This window comes from Oncorhynchus nerka, linkage group LG7 (genome assembly GCF_034236695.1).
Source record: "Oncorhynchus nerka isolate Pitt River linkage group LG7, Oner_Uvic_2.0, whole genome shotgun sequence".
NCBI classification, from domain to species: domain Eukaryota; kingdom Metazoa; phylum Chordata; class Actinopteri; order Salmoniformes; family Salmonidae; genus Oncorhynchus; species Oncorhynchus nerka.
Genome location: NC_088402.1, coordinates 51,239,954 through 51,255,784, shown reverse-complemented (window position 1 = coordinate 51,255,784; position 15,831 = coordinate 51,239,954). Strand labels below are relative to the sequence as shown.

At 42.2% G+C, this 15,831-nt stretch overlaps 1 protein-coding gene across 2 annotated transcripts in view; it reads left to right on the top strand.

Moving 5' to 3' along the window:
• The window catches only part of LOC115131883 (synapsin-2-like), a 35,334-nt gene extending 21,229 nt beyond the window's left edge, over positions 1–14,105 (top strand). The window contains exons 2-13 of one of the 2 annotated variants that reach the window (XM_029663951.2): positions 2,228–2,285; positions 2,437–2,528; positions 6,503–6,659; positions 6,770–6,859; positions 6,982–7,044; positions 7,163–7,305; positions 7,502–7,576; positions 7,885–7,987; positions 8,579–8,728; positions 9,336–9,396; positions 12,749–13,148; positions 13,333–14,105. In XM_029663951.2, the coding sequence (XP_029519811.1) occupies positions 2,228–2,285; positions 2,437–2,528; positions 6,503–6,659; positions 6,770–6,859; positions 6,982–7,044; positions 7,163–7,305; positions 7,502–7,576; positions 7,885–7,987; positions 8,579–8,728; positions 9,336–9,396; positions 12,749–13,148; positions 13,333–13,465 (1,525 nt within the window). In that variant the 3' untranslated portion in view covers positions 13,466–14,105. Of the gene's footprint in view, positions 1–2,227; positions 2,286–2,436; positions 2,529–6,502; positions 6,660–6,769; positions 6,860–6,981; positions 7,045–7,162; positions 7,306–7,501; positions 7,577–7,884; positions 7,988–8,578; positions 8,729–9,335; positions 12,145–12,748; positions 13,149–13,332 lie in introns of those variants that run through there. The other variant, XM_065020589.1, reaches the window with a different exon arrangement.
• Positions 14,106–15,831: the final 1,726 nt, after the last annotated feature.

Sequence of the window (15,831 nt, the reverse complement as noted above, 5' to 3'; positions counted from 1 at the left end):
GAATTATTCAGCTGTTCCTCATTAGGGTGTGTTTGACATACAGTACCAACGTGAAATAAACAAGCAGAGGGTGACAGGTAGCCTAGAGCGTTGGGCCAGTAATCGAAAGGTTGCTGGTGCGAGTATTCGGGCCAACGAGGTGAAACATGCGTCCTTGATCAAGGTACTGTACTTAACCCTTATTTGCTCCAGGGGTGCTGCACTACATTGGCTGACCCTGTAAAACAACACATTTCACTGCACCTATCTGGTGTATGGGACAATAAAACATCTTTATGTGTATGATAATTGCTTCGATTGTATTTTTCTTCTAGTAGACTTCAGTGATCACTGTTATTGATGTGTCATTTCAATAGAAAGTTAAGGCCGGCCATGGAAACCTTGTATGGCCCTACTGTAAATACATGTACACAGCACCTTTTGATTACTTTGGCCATTGAACTGTACAGCACCATTTCTGAGGAAGGTTTAAGATTTTTTTTTCTCTCCTCTTTGTCCGTGGGTATATTCAACAACTGCAGTGTGTGGTGGGTTCAAATAGTGCCCAGCCTGTTTATTGACAGGGAATGAGTGGCAGTGTCTGTACAGACGTAGCTCGATGCTAAACTGACTCTCAGTAGACTAAGATACACCAAACAAATGCTTTAGTCCACACAAAGGCTTTTATCTTGGACAAAAACCATAGCTATTGAACCAGATAATTTCATCAATTGTAAAATGTATCTTGTTTCAAGAGGGCAGTAAAGATCCAACAGATGGCAGCAATTGCTGCAACAGGGTAGCCTACTAAAATATCATATAACAGGGATATAAACCGGAACAAAAAAAATGAAAATGATCAGTGTGGGGCCATACTTGAGAACATTGTAAAAATGTGCATCAGCCAATTAAAATCTGTGACGTAGTCGCACGTGAAAGCTGTTCCCATTATATAATCTGGTACATTAAGCCCCATGCTAAACTGAGCAGGTGGTGGTGATTATTTCCTGTAACAAATTCTGCATCAGTTTATCAGAGATCTTGTACTTTTTATCCACCAAACAATGGCATAAATTGATACAAAATCCAAAATTTTTGCTAATCCGTTTCACACCCATCCGTGTGCTTTAACGGGGGAAAAATACAAACTTAAATGTTGTATAGGCCTTTATCTTCCAAAATGTGCGATTTTGTCTTTTGGAATTTTGTCTGACGTTACTAGCTAGTAGCCTAGTCAAGGATGCATCAGGCAATGTTGGCACTCTACTATTTGTTCCATGTGGAACAAAATGAAAACTTGAATTAGGAGGTTTAAAATATCCCTCTGGTGGTCAAATTGACCTTCAGCATTTTAAGAAATTCCATTGGTTGGTGGATATAAAGTGTATGTTTTTGATAGGCTGATTCAGAATTTGTTACAGGAAATAATCACCACCACAAGCTCAGGTAAGGACCTTAGTTCCTTTGTTTTGTATTTGTTTTAGTATGGTCAGGGCGTGAGTTGGGGTGGGCAGTCTGTTTTTCTTGGTTGGTTTTTGAGTTTGGCCTGGTATGGTTCTCAATCAGAGGCAGGTGTCGTTAGTTGTCTCTGATTGAGAATCATACTTAGGTAGCCTTTTTCCACCTGTGTGTCGGGGGTGTTTGTTTTCTGTCTTTGTGTGTCTGCACCAGACAGAACTGTTTCGGTTGTTTTCTTTGTTGTTCAATTTACATTAAAAAGGATGAACACTTACCACGCTGCACTTTGGTCCTCACCTTCATCCCAAGACAGCCGTTACAATGTGCCAGGTTATATAATGGGAGCAGCTAACTTGTAGCACTTTATCACGTGCGACTACATCAATGATTTCAATTGGCTGATGCACATTTTGAGACTAAGAAAAAGTCTAAACGTAGTTTTTCAAATGTTCGCTAGTATGGCCCTGGAGTGAATATATCACCACCTTGACTTTATCACAAGCAACAGTTCTCTAAGTCACGTTTATCTGAGGGGATATGTGCCACAAAGACGGAATGTTTGGGTAACGGTGTGGTGTGTAATTAAATCATTAAGATGCATGTGTTCGCGCCATAAAATGTATATTGATGCATATTAAATTCAATGAAGTGTATCTTATTCAATATTGACTGGAGCTGTACCTGATTGTGAATTGATGGAAGGCATCCACAGAGAAACACAATCACAAAGAGTCACAGGGTTCTCATAATGTCATCAAAAGGATAATCAATGAATGTCTCTATTGCCTAGGGCCAAACTCTTCAGAGGGAAGAAAGTACATGGAGATTATGACATCAAAGTCGAACAGGTAAGCCTCATTAGGAAAACTGCGTCGATTAACTTTTGGCACCTGTCTCAGAATTCTCTACCTAGAAACTGAATATGTATCTATGACTCCTATTATTGTAGTGTCTACGTTCAGTTCTTCAGATGTACCTGTCTGTTTTTCTGCCTTGCAGGCTGAGTTCAGTGAGATCAACATCATAGCTCATGCCAATGGGAGCTGTAATGTGGACATGCAGGTTCTGAGAAATGGTACCAAGGTGGCCAGGTGAGACACGCATGGACGCACGTGCCCGCCTGCCCACACACACACACAAGCCAAACTGTAGCATCTGAACTCATTGACAATTCACCATTGCTCTGAAAGGCTATTTTTCCTGAGCAACACACTCAAGCCTTACATGCTGACCACACCGCTCCTGTGGCATGTGAGAGCGTTGCAAAATAAATGTACACGTACATGTTATTCAATCATTGCGACAAGTTGGTGCTATTTGTGACGCTCAACGCGCTGCAAGTCCTGCCTCTCAAAGATGAACTGATGTCCACACTCCAGTAGTAATGCACCATAAAGTTGGTTGCCAACCATATAGAGTCCAAAGTAAAAATATTTTTAAAAGAATCCTGAGGTTGGAGGAGAGATGACAAAATGGTAAACCAAATTCCTTTCTCATCATCTCTCCTCCTTCCTCAGGCTTCTTTTGACTTCTTTGGACTTTATATAGGAGGTTGGCAAACAACTTTATGGTGCATTACACCAATGAGGAGATGGCACGTGGGTATATGCTCCTAAAAACCTACGAGGAGATGGGAGAGGCAAATATAATCTATTTTAGCACACGCAGACTCTCGCTGAGGTGCGCGAGCAGTGTGGGTACAATGATTGAATAACATGTATGTTATTTTCAAAGCTTGCGCACACGACACAAGTGGTGTGGTCAGCATTAGTTGACCTTCACATGTAAAGAGAACCATGGCAAATTTCCAGATTTGATATTCCACCAATATTAATTTGGGGACAGGTCGAAACGCATGTAACATTTATGGCAATTTATCTAGCTTGCTGTTGCTAGCTAATTTGTCCTGGGATATAAACGTTGAGTTGTTATTTTACCTGAAATGCACAAGGTCCTCTACTCCGACAGATAAAACGGTCAACTGAATTCCTTTCTCATCTGTGGATTGATTGTCTCATTACGCACACCTGGTTCCCATTCCCCCAGATTAGTATGTGTCCTCTGTTCCCCGTTGTCCTTGTCGATTATTGTCCCATGCCGTTTGGTCTTGTGAGTACCTGTGCTCGGTTGTATTGGCTTTCCTGCTACGTGTTATTGTGCACTTGTTATTACGGGTCTCGTCCCGTGTATTATTTAGAGGTTTACAACTCGCTCTTTAGTTTGGGTTACATCCCTGTTGTCACGTGTGCTCCCTCTCCGGCCTCTAGGTTACCAGGCTGCTCGTTATAGTTATGGCGAACACCTGTCACCATCGTTACGCGCACCTGCACATCGTGAGACTGGACTCCATCACTTCCTTTATTACCTGCCCTATATATGTAACTTCCTTCGGTTCCTTACCCAGGCTTCATTGTTTCTGTTTCTTGTCTGTGTGTTGTTCGAGGTTCTTGTTAAGTATTATCTTCTGTTTATTGTATTAAACACTCACTCCCTGAACTTGCTTCCCAAATCTCAGCTCACATCGTAACAGAATGACGCCGCACCTAAGGGAAGTATCAAGGAGTGGTTTTTGTATTTTGGGCTAGGTGGGAATGACGTCGGGTCCGGAAGCCACTACAGGCTCTCATGCCTCAGCCGGATCAACAGGCTCCCCTGCCTCAGCCAGCTCGTTGTGCTTTCATGCCTTCACTGGATTGCCAGGCTCCCCTGCTTCTACTGCCTCGTCAGGCTCTCATGCCTCAACCGGATCGCCAGGCTCCCCTGCCAGGCTTCCAGCCGGCGACAGGTTCCCGCGCATCAGCAGGGGGTGACCGGTCCGCTCCTGATCCACGGGATCATCCCTGAGGCTGGATCCAAACGTTCCAAGTGAAGGGGTACCATCAACTATTTACTCTCTCTCCGGCGCTCTAGGTCACCATACTCCTGCGTCTCAGCCGGATTGACGGGTTTCCTGCACCTCTGCAGAGGTGTCCACTCCTGTTCCCTGGATCGTCATTTCGGTCAGCGTCCTGCGGATAGAGCCGTGCGTGTGGGAGAGGGTACTGTCACGTGTGCTCTCTCTCTGGCATCTAGGTCACCAGGCTGCTCGTTATGGCGCACACCTGTCACCATCTTTACGCACACGTGCACTTCGTCAGACTCACCTGGACTCCATCACTTCCTTGATTACCTGCCCTATATAAACTCAGCAAAAAAGAGACGTCCTCTCACTGTCAACTGCGTTTATTTTCAGCAAACTTAACATGTGTAAATATTTGTATGAACGTAACAAGATTCAACAACTGAGACATAAACTGAACAAGTTCCACAGACATGTGACTAACAGAAATTTAATAATGTGTCCCTGAACAAAGGGGGAGGGGGGGTCAAAATCAAAAGTAACAGTCAGTATCTGGTTTGGCCACCAGCTGCATTAAGTACTGCAGTGCATCTCCTCATGGACTGCACCAGATTTGCCCGTTCTTGCCATGAGATGTTTCCCCACTCTTCCAACAAGGCGCCTGCAAGTTCCCGGACATTTCTGGGGGGAATGGCCCTAGCCCTCACCCTCATATCCAACAGGTCCCAGATGTGCTCAATGGGATTGAGATCCGGGCTCTTCGCTGTCCATGGCAGAATACTGACTTTCCTGTCATGCAGGAAATCACGCACAGAACGAGCAGTATGGCTGGTGGCATTGTCATGCTGGATGGTCATGTCAGGATGAGCCTGCAGGAAGGGTACCACATGAGGGAAGAGGATGTCTTCCCTGTAAGAGCACAGCGTTGAGATTGCCTGCAAAGACAAGAAGCTCAGTCCGATGATGCTGTGACACACCGCCCCAGACCAAGACGGACCCTCCACCTCCAAATCAATCCCGCTCCAGAGTACAGCCCTCGGTGTAACGCTCATTCCTTCGAGGATAAACGTGAATCCGACCATCACCCCTGGTGAGACAAAACCGGGACTCGTCAGTGTAGAGCCCTTTTTGCCAGTCCTGTCTGGTCCAGCGACGGTGGGTTTGTGCCTGTAGGCGACGTCGTTGCCGGTGATGTCTGGTGAGGATCTGCCTTACAACAGGCCTTACAAGCCCTCAGTCCAGCCCCTCTCAGCCTATTGTGGGCAGTCTGAGAACTGATGGAGGGATTGTGCGTTCCTGGTGTTACTCAGGCAGTTGTTGTTGTCATCCTGTACCTGTCCTGCAGGTGTGATGTTCGGATGTACCAATCTTGTGCAGGTGTTGTTACACGTTGTCTGCCGCTGTGAGGACGATCAGCTGTCCGTCCTGTCTCCCTGTAGCGTTGTCTTAGGCATCTCACAGTACAGACATTGCAATTTATTGCCCTGGCCACATCTGCAGTCCTCGCGCCACCTTGCAGCATGCCTAAGGCACGTTCATGCAGATGAGCAGGGACCCTGCATCTTTCTTTTGGTGTTTTTCAGAGTCAGTAGAAAGGCCTCTTTGGTGTCCTAAGTTTTCATAACTTTGACCTTAATTGCCTACCGTCTGTAAGCTGTTAGTGTGTTCACGACCGTTCTACAGGTGCATGTTCATTAATTGCTTATGGTTTAATTGAACAAGCATGGGAAACAGAGCTTAAACCCTTTACAATGAAGATCTGTCCTTTTCAGGGTCCTGAAAAAGGGAAGTTTCTTTTTTTGCTGAGTTTGTCGCTCCCTTTGGTTCCTTCCCCAGGCGTCATTGTTTCTGTTTCATGTCTGTGCATTCTTCGAGGTTCTTGTTTTGTATTATGTTCCATTTATTTGATTAACACTCACTCCCTGAACTTGCTTCCCGAATCTCAGCTCACATCGTTATACATATATATACACACACAAAAGTACGTGTTTGTTTTTCATGACGTACTTTATTTTGTGTGGAGAAATAAAAAACCCTATTACATATTCCTGCGCCTATCTCCTTTCATTATACAGTGTGACAGTCCCCAAATTCATATAATTGGCTCAGAGTTTGTTTTGATATTTCAACCTGCGTGTGCTGATCGTGTCTGGTGTGGGGGTACAAAATCAACATGCGATCGCATTTCTCTCTAAAGCATCTGTATATTCATTTTTTTTTTTACAGGTCATTCAAGCCTGACTTTGTCCTTATCCGCCAGCATGCCTTCAGTATGACCCAGAACGAGGACTTCCGTAACCTGATCATTGGTCTGCAATATGGGGGCATCCCCAGTATCAACACCCTGGAGTCCATCTACAACCTGTGTGACAAGCCCTGGGCGGTAGGTATGACAGAGGATTGGCTGGGTTCCATGCATGATGCTTGTGTATTTGTGCCTACAGTACATAGTTTGCATAATTTGACTAATGGATGTCTGATGTTTGACTCCAGTTTGCACAGCTAATAAGCACCTACAGGAAGCTTGGTGCAGAGAAGTTCCCTCTGATTGAACAGACCTTCTATCCCAACTACAAGGATATGGTAAGAACCTAATCATCTCCTGCTCTGAAATGTAGCATTTAACGTGTGACTTCTTTTGCTTTTTTTGTCTGATGAAACCACGCACACGTAAAACAATAACGTCTACATGGTGTATTACCCAGGTTGCCATGCCAACGTTTCCTGTCGTTGTGAAAATTGGGCACGCTCACTCAGGAGTAGGAAAGGTAAGAATGTTTGTCATTCTTGTAATTTACAAAAACAATTGCTTCACAAAAAATATTATACTATCAGAAAAAATACATGGGTTTCTAACTGTACTCTGGTGTGTGTGTGTGTGTCCAGGTGAGGGTAGATAACCACAGTAAATTCCAGGACATTGCCAGTGTGGTGGCTCTCACCCAAACCTACACCACCACTGAGCCTCTCATTGACTCCAAGTACGACATCAGGATCCAGAAGATTGGCAATGACTACAAAGCTTACATGTACGTACTAATTATTCACCTGTTTTATGTATATGATATATGCTTCTGAAAAGATTCACATTTTCCACAGTGTACCTTAAGGATCGTCCGTTTCTCTAAATAATCCAGCAGTGTAATCAAATTAATCCAACACAATTTGAATTTGCCAGGGACTTTAATATGTATACATGTGTAATGTCTGCCTCATCCATTATAGGAGGACCTCAATCTCTGGCAACTGGAAGACCAACACAGGCTCAGCCATGCTGGAACAAGTGGCCATGACTGACAGGTATGAGTCCTGAACAACAGCAGTACAGCACCACGGATAATGCATCCATTCTAATAGGACAATGCCCTGTCTCATTACGAGAGTCACGTTTACATGGTCTCTTAATGAGCTACGTCTGTATTGATCCGAGTTAGCACTGCATAGTGTTCTCTCTGAATGGTACACAATTGATAACAGCCATTTGAGTAATTGCATTGCTACATGCAATTTGTTTCTGTTAAATAGCAATAACACTTGTCTTTGGCATGAATCTATAGACTGACACTATGTTTTTGTGAGTGTCTTCTTCTTCTTCCCCCTGTGTTCAGGTACAAGCTGTGGGTTGACACCTGCTCAGTGATCTTCGGAGGGTTGGATATCTGTGCTGTCAAAGCCATTCATGGGAAGGATGGGAAAGATTACATAACGGAGGTATGAGCTTCATACAGTTGGAGTAAGCGAGAAAATATTTCAATGTACAGTGCTTGACGTATTGCACACATTTCTTATGCTGTATTGCCTCATTGTGTAGCTGCTCTCTACACACCGACGCAATATAATGAAAGATTCAACATCTTTGCTAATCAATGTATTGATGTATTCCACATCCTTGTCAGGTCATTTTGAGTATATCTGGTTGCTATGGGAACAGCAGCCTACACATGATATGGTTATAACTATATGTTCATGCTCACACAGACAGTTGAGAGGAGCACAGGGTCAAGCTGCAGTGCCCCTGGATGGAGAGCATGTTTTGGGGTTAAGGGCCTTGCTCAAGGGCCCAACGGTAGGGGATTGTTTTTAGGATATGAACCCAGCAGTCCCTTTTTTTCCGACGCCTGTTCAAGATTCAAACAGGTGACCTTTTGGCTACAGGTCTAACTCCTTAACTGTTGGGCTACCTATTTTCCCAGCCATTCAGTTTTTCCCTAATTTCAACTAAAGGTGTCCACCCTTCATAACCTACTCCACTTCCACCTTATCTTCCTCTGGTAATAATACCATCTTCTGTGTGTGTGTCAGGTGGTGGGGTCCTCCATGCCACTGGTAGGAGAGCATCAGGCAGAGGACAGGCAGCTCATCACTGACATGGTGGTAGCCAAGATGAACCAGGCAGTAGGACGGACACCCACTGGGTCCCCTAACAGACCCACCACCATGCAGCCATCACAGGTATGGTGCAGTAGGCTACATACACCACTGTATGGGGGGGATGTGATCAGTCATAGTCTTACAGGAAGGCTTTGTAGGAAATCCGGTTTGAGAGCCTCCGCCTATATTAGAGTTTATTGTGTTACAGCCATATTAAATCAAGTCAAATGTTATTGGTCACATACACATATTTAGCAGATGTTATTGCAGGTGTAGCGAAATGCTTGTGTTCCTAGCTCCAACAGTGAAGTAGTATCTAACAATTCACAACAATACACGCAAATCTAAAAGAATGGAATTAAGAAATCTATAAATATTAGGACGAGCAATGTTGGAGTGGCATTGACTAAAATACAGTATATACATATGATGTGGGTAAAACAGTATGTAAACATTATTAAAGTGACCAGTGATGTCTATGTACATAGGGCAGCAGGTTGTGTATTACTGTCTCTTAGTAACTATAGCTATATTTGTTTAAAATATATTCCTGTTTAAAAAGTGCATTCTTTAAAGCAGAATTGTATCATAAGGACATAATGACTTCTGCAATTAAAGAATGTTACTTGTAGTGGACACTATTACTGTAGTGTCCCTGGGAGTATCACTGTGTTTTGTGTGTTTGCAGAGTGGTGGCCAGAAGGACCTCGTGGTTGATCCCAAGACTGGCACTGCACACCCCCCTCAAGGTTGTCTGCAGTACATTCTCGACTGTAATGGCGTTGCAGTGGGGCCAAAACCCGTTCAGGCCAACTGAGTAGCCCGCCAGGGAGGAAGTCTATCTAATATCGAAATGATGATGACGTACATTAGCTGGACACAAGCGGGGAGGGTGTTGGGGGGGAGAGACGGTAGACGGACTGAGATGTGGCTGGTATTAGTTTGGGCCAGAGTGTAGTGCTGGCCTGGACTGTGTTTTTCCTCTATGCAGTGTCAAGATGTACTGTTAACGTGTTTCCCTGTTGATTTAGTGTGCTTGTAACGGTCGCCTCTGTTTATCTGTAGCCGTGGTTCTTTGGGGCTGTTGTTGACAGTGTAATAAGCAGATTGTGCCTACACTGAGTCCAGTGCTGCTGTGTGTGCCCAATGTTTGATTCAGTCATTATTCATTATTTGCCCTCCCTCTACCCCCCCCCCATTTATTTCTCCATTTTGGTGTGTACTTTTAGATATTGTTCAAACTGTGGTTTGTCGTGCAGTTTGACGTTTGTGTATATGTCAATATGTACATGTTGGTGCGTATGACTGTAGTGGTAATTATTTTCATACATATACTAATACAATAGATATTTATTTTTGTTTTGCATGTATGATATTCAGGCAGGTAACAGTATGTTTTTTTTCCTTCTCATTCTGGATGTTTCTTTAGTGACGCCACTATTATTCTTTTGATCCAAACTATGGTCCTTGTGATTTATGCATTGTGAATGTGTCATAATAACAAATGCATATTGTATAAGTTAAACAAAATAGATGTATGCATAAACAACCAAATGTTAGAGCCAAGAAAGCTGATGAGCACCTGCATACATACAGCCAGATCCCTGCTATGTAAACTTTCATTCCATGCGTTGTTTGAAAGGATATGATATATAGATTTGTCTTTGTCCATTATTAGCAGATAGCTTACCCATCAAGATACTTCCATCAGTGAATGTTGCTATAACAACCAACGCTTAGAAAGACCGTTCTTTGACAGTTTTAGAACCTGTCTCTTATGCACAGAACACAGCCATAGCTGTTTTCATGTGTATGAGGACAAGCATATTAGATTAGACTTACACAATTACAATAGACTACTGTAAAAGAAAATATTTAAAAAAGTCCTGTTGTTTTTATGGTAACTTACTGGCAGACAGTTACCTGTACGTTACTGTAAAAAAAAGTACAGTATGTTACTGTAAATTCAAAATAAACTTTGGTTTAACAGTACATTAGTACGTTTTACAGTAATGCACTGTTAAACCAGTTTCTTTAGAATTTATGGTAACATACTGTACTTTTTTTTTTTTTACAGGTACCTGGCTGCCAATAAATTACTGTAAAAACAGGATGTTATTTAGTGTACCATTTTTTAGCCTAATAATACATATTTGACTCATTATCACGCAAGCACGTATATGGGATTGGTTTGTGGCAGCTGCAGTTGCGATCGTGAGAGGAGAGATTTTATGTGATAGATTTAGAGAGTAACTAACTATGATATATTCAAACGCTCTCATTCATTCCAATAATTAAGATACATTAACATAATGACTCTAGAGGTTTGTCTGTAAACTAATAAGATTCCAGTAACAACCGTTGCCTCTTTGGCCAACGATTAATGTGTCAATCTGTTTTTATTTATATATATATATTTCAGGAAGTAGTCAAATTAGTTCTGTCACTTTAAATTATATTGTCAAGTCAAAAAAACTAAACTGGGATCAGTTAAATGATCAACGTGTTACATAATATATCTGAAATTTTAGGTATGAGGTTTCTGATTCTACCATAAGCGCACCGTCCGTGCAGAATATCAACAACCATATTGGTGTTGCCATGACAACAGTGATGGTGCTCTGTTTTGCAGTGATGATGTGCGTGGAGTTATGCTTATGTTACTGCCATTTAAGGATTCTTTGACATATTTGCCTTATACTCCCTCTGAGTTAATGGAGTGCAATATATATGTTTTTAACTTTATATTCTTTATATTTTTATTACCAGATATTATTCCATAATTTATTCATACAGCTACATTCACAAGTGGGATACAAACATTTTCCCATTAAAAACACCTGCATTAAGTAGCAGTTAATAATGTAGAATCCATGCATGTCTCCTATTTGGTACAATGGTCATACTGCACAACTAAGAATACAGCTATATCAACACCATTGTAAATGTGTGTCACATTCTAAAACACACTTTTGTTTGTTACTAACAGAATTGTACAAATGAACTATGTTAGCAAGCTCTATGTGCAATTTATGTTCCAACGTGTATGAAATGCCATTGTGTCTGTGCAGATAACCCAGAGAGTAACCCTGTTAAAAGCCTTACCTGTGGCTTTGTGTTGTGGTTTGTGGGGCAAACTGCCATGACGTTCCTATAAAAGGGAGGATAGAGTGGAGGCACCAAGGTCCTTAATAGTTGCACGGTGAGGAATTTGTTGTGTAACTAATTGATCAAAGGCGCTATTGTCAGTGGAAACTCAAAATCAGCCATCCTGCCCAGGGTGAAACTCCTTCGCTGGCTTAGTTTTTCATACCGGATGGGTTGCAGCCATTTGGGACCAGGGTGGCCACCAACTGTTAAGTGTGTTCTCTTGGATCTAGTGTTGAATTGTTTGAAAGAATTCAGTACAGATAACAATACATTGTGGAAAAAAATTCCCTAACTGGATATTTTGCTCCTGTCACTGGCAATAAAGCTTCCTTTGCGGTATATGCTCAGTCTGTGTCGCCATATTTGTTATGGTTGTATAAAAAGACAATATTAACGAGCAAATCACCCTATATTGTGGCACTATGTACATACAGTAGCTAGAGAGACTCCTTAAAAATGTCAGTTTATAGAAATATATTTGGAGCAAGAAGACCAACAACAAACACAGGTGAAGCAAGGTCAGAAAACATCAATTTACTGCTATTTTTAGACCCACTAATGATAGTTAAACTCTTTATCTATCATGTCATATTATTGAGGTGGAGAATCATTGAGCAAACCTGATTGGTTGGTCAAAACCCCTCCATCTATACCCTCAAAGCATGTGTGCCCCACATTGCATTGCTTCTAATGCATGAGAGATAATGTATCTGCAGTATTGTAATATTGTATCCCCTCCTGCTTTGTGTGTCTTCATTTCGCAGCTTTTACTTCCTCCCTTGACCAGTGTCGATTTTAGACTGTGTCTACTGTTTTTGTCAGATGGTTTGAGGGACAAAATTTCACGTACAACTGTGAAAAAATACAGACTCAAATTCAAAGACTTTCAATATCCTCTCTCCACAGCAAAAGTGTGATAATATCATAAAGTGTTTCTTGTACTAAAATTAGGGGGCCGGGTGGAACCCCAAAGTCTCAGACCTGATCCAAAGTCAACTCCTAAAGCTTCTGCTAAGGACTCAAGCCAGAGGCCTACCCCAACCACACAGCAGCCCCAGTCAGCGAGTCAAGGAAAGCCCAGACCAGGAGGCCTGGGGGCTCAACAAACACCTCCAGCACAGCCTGCCAAGCCTGCACCCCCAAGACAGCGCAACTCAGCGCCTCAGCTCCAACCCGAGTTCAAGGCACCCCCACAGGCCTCAGCCCTGCCCCAGCCTGAGCCACTGGCCCAACCCCAAAATGAGCCAACGACTCAGGCACAACAGAAGGACCTGAGCCCTGAGCAGAGCCAGCCTCCAGTGGTAGAGCAGCCAACAGCAGAGGAAAAAGCACAGGCACATCCATCGCTGAAGTAAGAACACATTGGCAGCAACATTAAAAAAACATAGTTCCCGACATAACTAAAAGGTTTAGCAAAAAGAAGAGCCTGTATCTAATAAATACAATGCTCTACAGTCCAGTTGTGAGGTTATTTGTTCTGACAAAACCTTTGACGTTCTACAGATTGTAATCAACTATTTTATTTTGTTTTCCAGTAAATCTCAGTCCCTGACCAATGCCTTTGGTCTGAAGGAAACATCCTTCTTTCGTACAGCCAGTGAAGACGTGGCCAAAGCGGAGACCATGCGCAACTTGAGGAAGTCTTTTGTAAGTCTGTTCTCTGACTAGACGAATGTGGGTTGAATATCCCTGAAACAGAGGGAATGAAAAATGAGGTACCGAAACCAGTCTCTGTGTCATCAACTTCACAAAGTGTTACAGTTAACCTCCTTCCTGTTTATCTAGATACATACGTACTGTGCATGCTATATCATTACAGTACTACAATTGACGGTATGACTTCTTGAGATGCAAGTCGAGAGATGTAAAGTTTGTGTTGATCATGCAGTAGTGTGTGTATCACTGTTGGGCAGAAGAGGATCAAACCATCTGTAATGTGCATTTATGACTTTTGAATGTTGTAGCTTTATTGTAAATGTGTTTAATAGTTTGAATGTGTACGGTCTGTCATTAGCATAAGGAGATTACAACACTCATTTAAAGTCTCTCCTATTTTGACATATGCTCTCAAATCCCTAATTGACTAAACTAACTGCATGTTTCTACAGAGACGGGAATCCATAGCCATAATTGACTAATGCCCGGTTATCTGTGTCGACATAAACTGTTCAATCTGGAGTTCTATTTTAGTGGTATTGTGATAGGCATTTGGCTTTGTTTGTAGACATTATTGTTGACATGAGTATATCCACTGATGGTTTCTGCAGTCCTACAACTCTTAATAAAGTTACCATGCATCAATAAGCAATGTGACTCTAGAGGGCCTACTCATTCTCTGCATTGGAATTAATAGGTTACCCTTGTAGTTATATTAACCCCTAAAAGAGGCAACATACGTTTAGCTTCAAAGCAGTAATGATTGCAAAGCCTTTTGTAACCCCAGTAAATGGTTTAAGATCCCTAAAATAAGCATATATTTGAAAAATGTCACATTTATAGTCAAATCTGATGTTTCAAAATATATGTTTCCACGTGTATTTTTTTTCAATTGGATCCATGGCCACTTGTTATGAAAACTTGTCTGTTATTCGTTCAAAGTGTTGTGTTTCTGTGGTACTCGGAGGCTCAGAAATTGGCGATTGAGCTAATCTGACATACCTGTATGACCTAAAATGCCCACCGATATGGGCGATCAGGGTTGGGGAGTAACTGATTACATGTAATCTGGTTACAAAAAAAACTGTAACTATAATCCGTTACATTACCAGCTAAAATATTGTAAGCAGATGACAGATACGTTTGAAAAACTAGATGATTACTTCTTGGATTACCTTTAAATCCAGAAAGGATTACGTCGAGAGAAAAAAATACATTTTGACACCTTTCAATTTTATCAATGATATTCAGTTCAGCATTGAAAAAGGGCACAAGTTTAAGTTTGTTCCACCTGAGCGAGTCTGACCTCAAGTCAGAGACCACTGTGATGACACACCAAATGCATTTGATGGATCCTTTTTGTCTTCTTCTAATGCCACTTAAGGGGAAAGTAATCCAAAAGTAACAGAAAGTAATACGATTACATTACTGAGTTTGGCTAATCGTTACTCATTTCAATTTTGGACAAGTAACGGTATACTGAACAAAAATATAAATACAATACAACAATTTCAAAGATTTTACTGAGTTACAGTTCATATAAGGAAATCAGTTCATTGAAATTAATTCCTTAGGCCCTAATTTATGGATTTTACATGACTGAGAGTACAGATGGTCATCTGTTTGTCACAGATACCTTAAAAACAAAGGTAGGGGCGTGGATCAGAAACCAGTCAGCATCTGGTGTAACCACCGTTTGCCTTCTCCTTAGCGTAAAGTTGATCAGGTTGTTGATTGTGGCCTGTGAAATGTTGTCCCAGTCCTCTGCAATGGTTGTGCTAAGTTGCTTGATGTTGGCAGGGACATGGTACACGTTGATCCAGAGCATCCCAAACACGCTCAATGAGTGACATGTCTGGTGTGTAAGCAGGTCATGGAAGAACTAGGACATTTTCAGTCTCCATGAATTGTGTACAGAGCCTTGAGACATGGGGCAGTGCACTATCATGCTGAAACATTAGGTGATGGCGGCGGATGAATGGCACAATAATGGGCCTTAGGATCTCGTCATGGTATCTCTGTGCATTCAAATTGCCATTGATAAAACGCAATTGTGTTCATTGTCCGTGGCTTATGCCTGCCCATACCATAACCCCACCGCCACCATTGGGTACTTGTTCACAATGTTGACAACAGCAAACCGCTCACCCACGCGGCTCCATACACGTGGTCTGTGGTTGAGACGCTGGTTGGACATACTACCAAATTCTCTAAAATGACGTTGGAGGCAGCTTATGGTAGAGAAATTAACATTGAATTCTCTGGCAACAGCTCTGGTGGACATTCCTGCAGTCATCATGCCAATTGCACGCTCTATCAGAATTTCAGACATCTGTGGCATGTGTGACAAACCTGCACATTTTAGAGTGGCCTTTTAT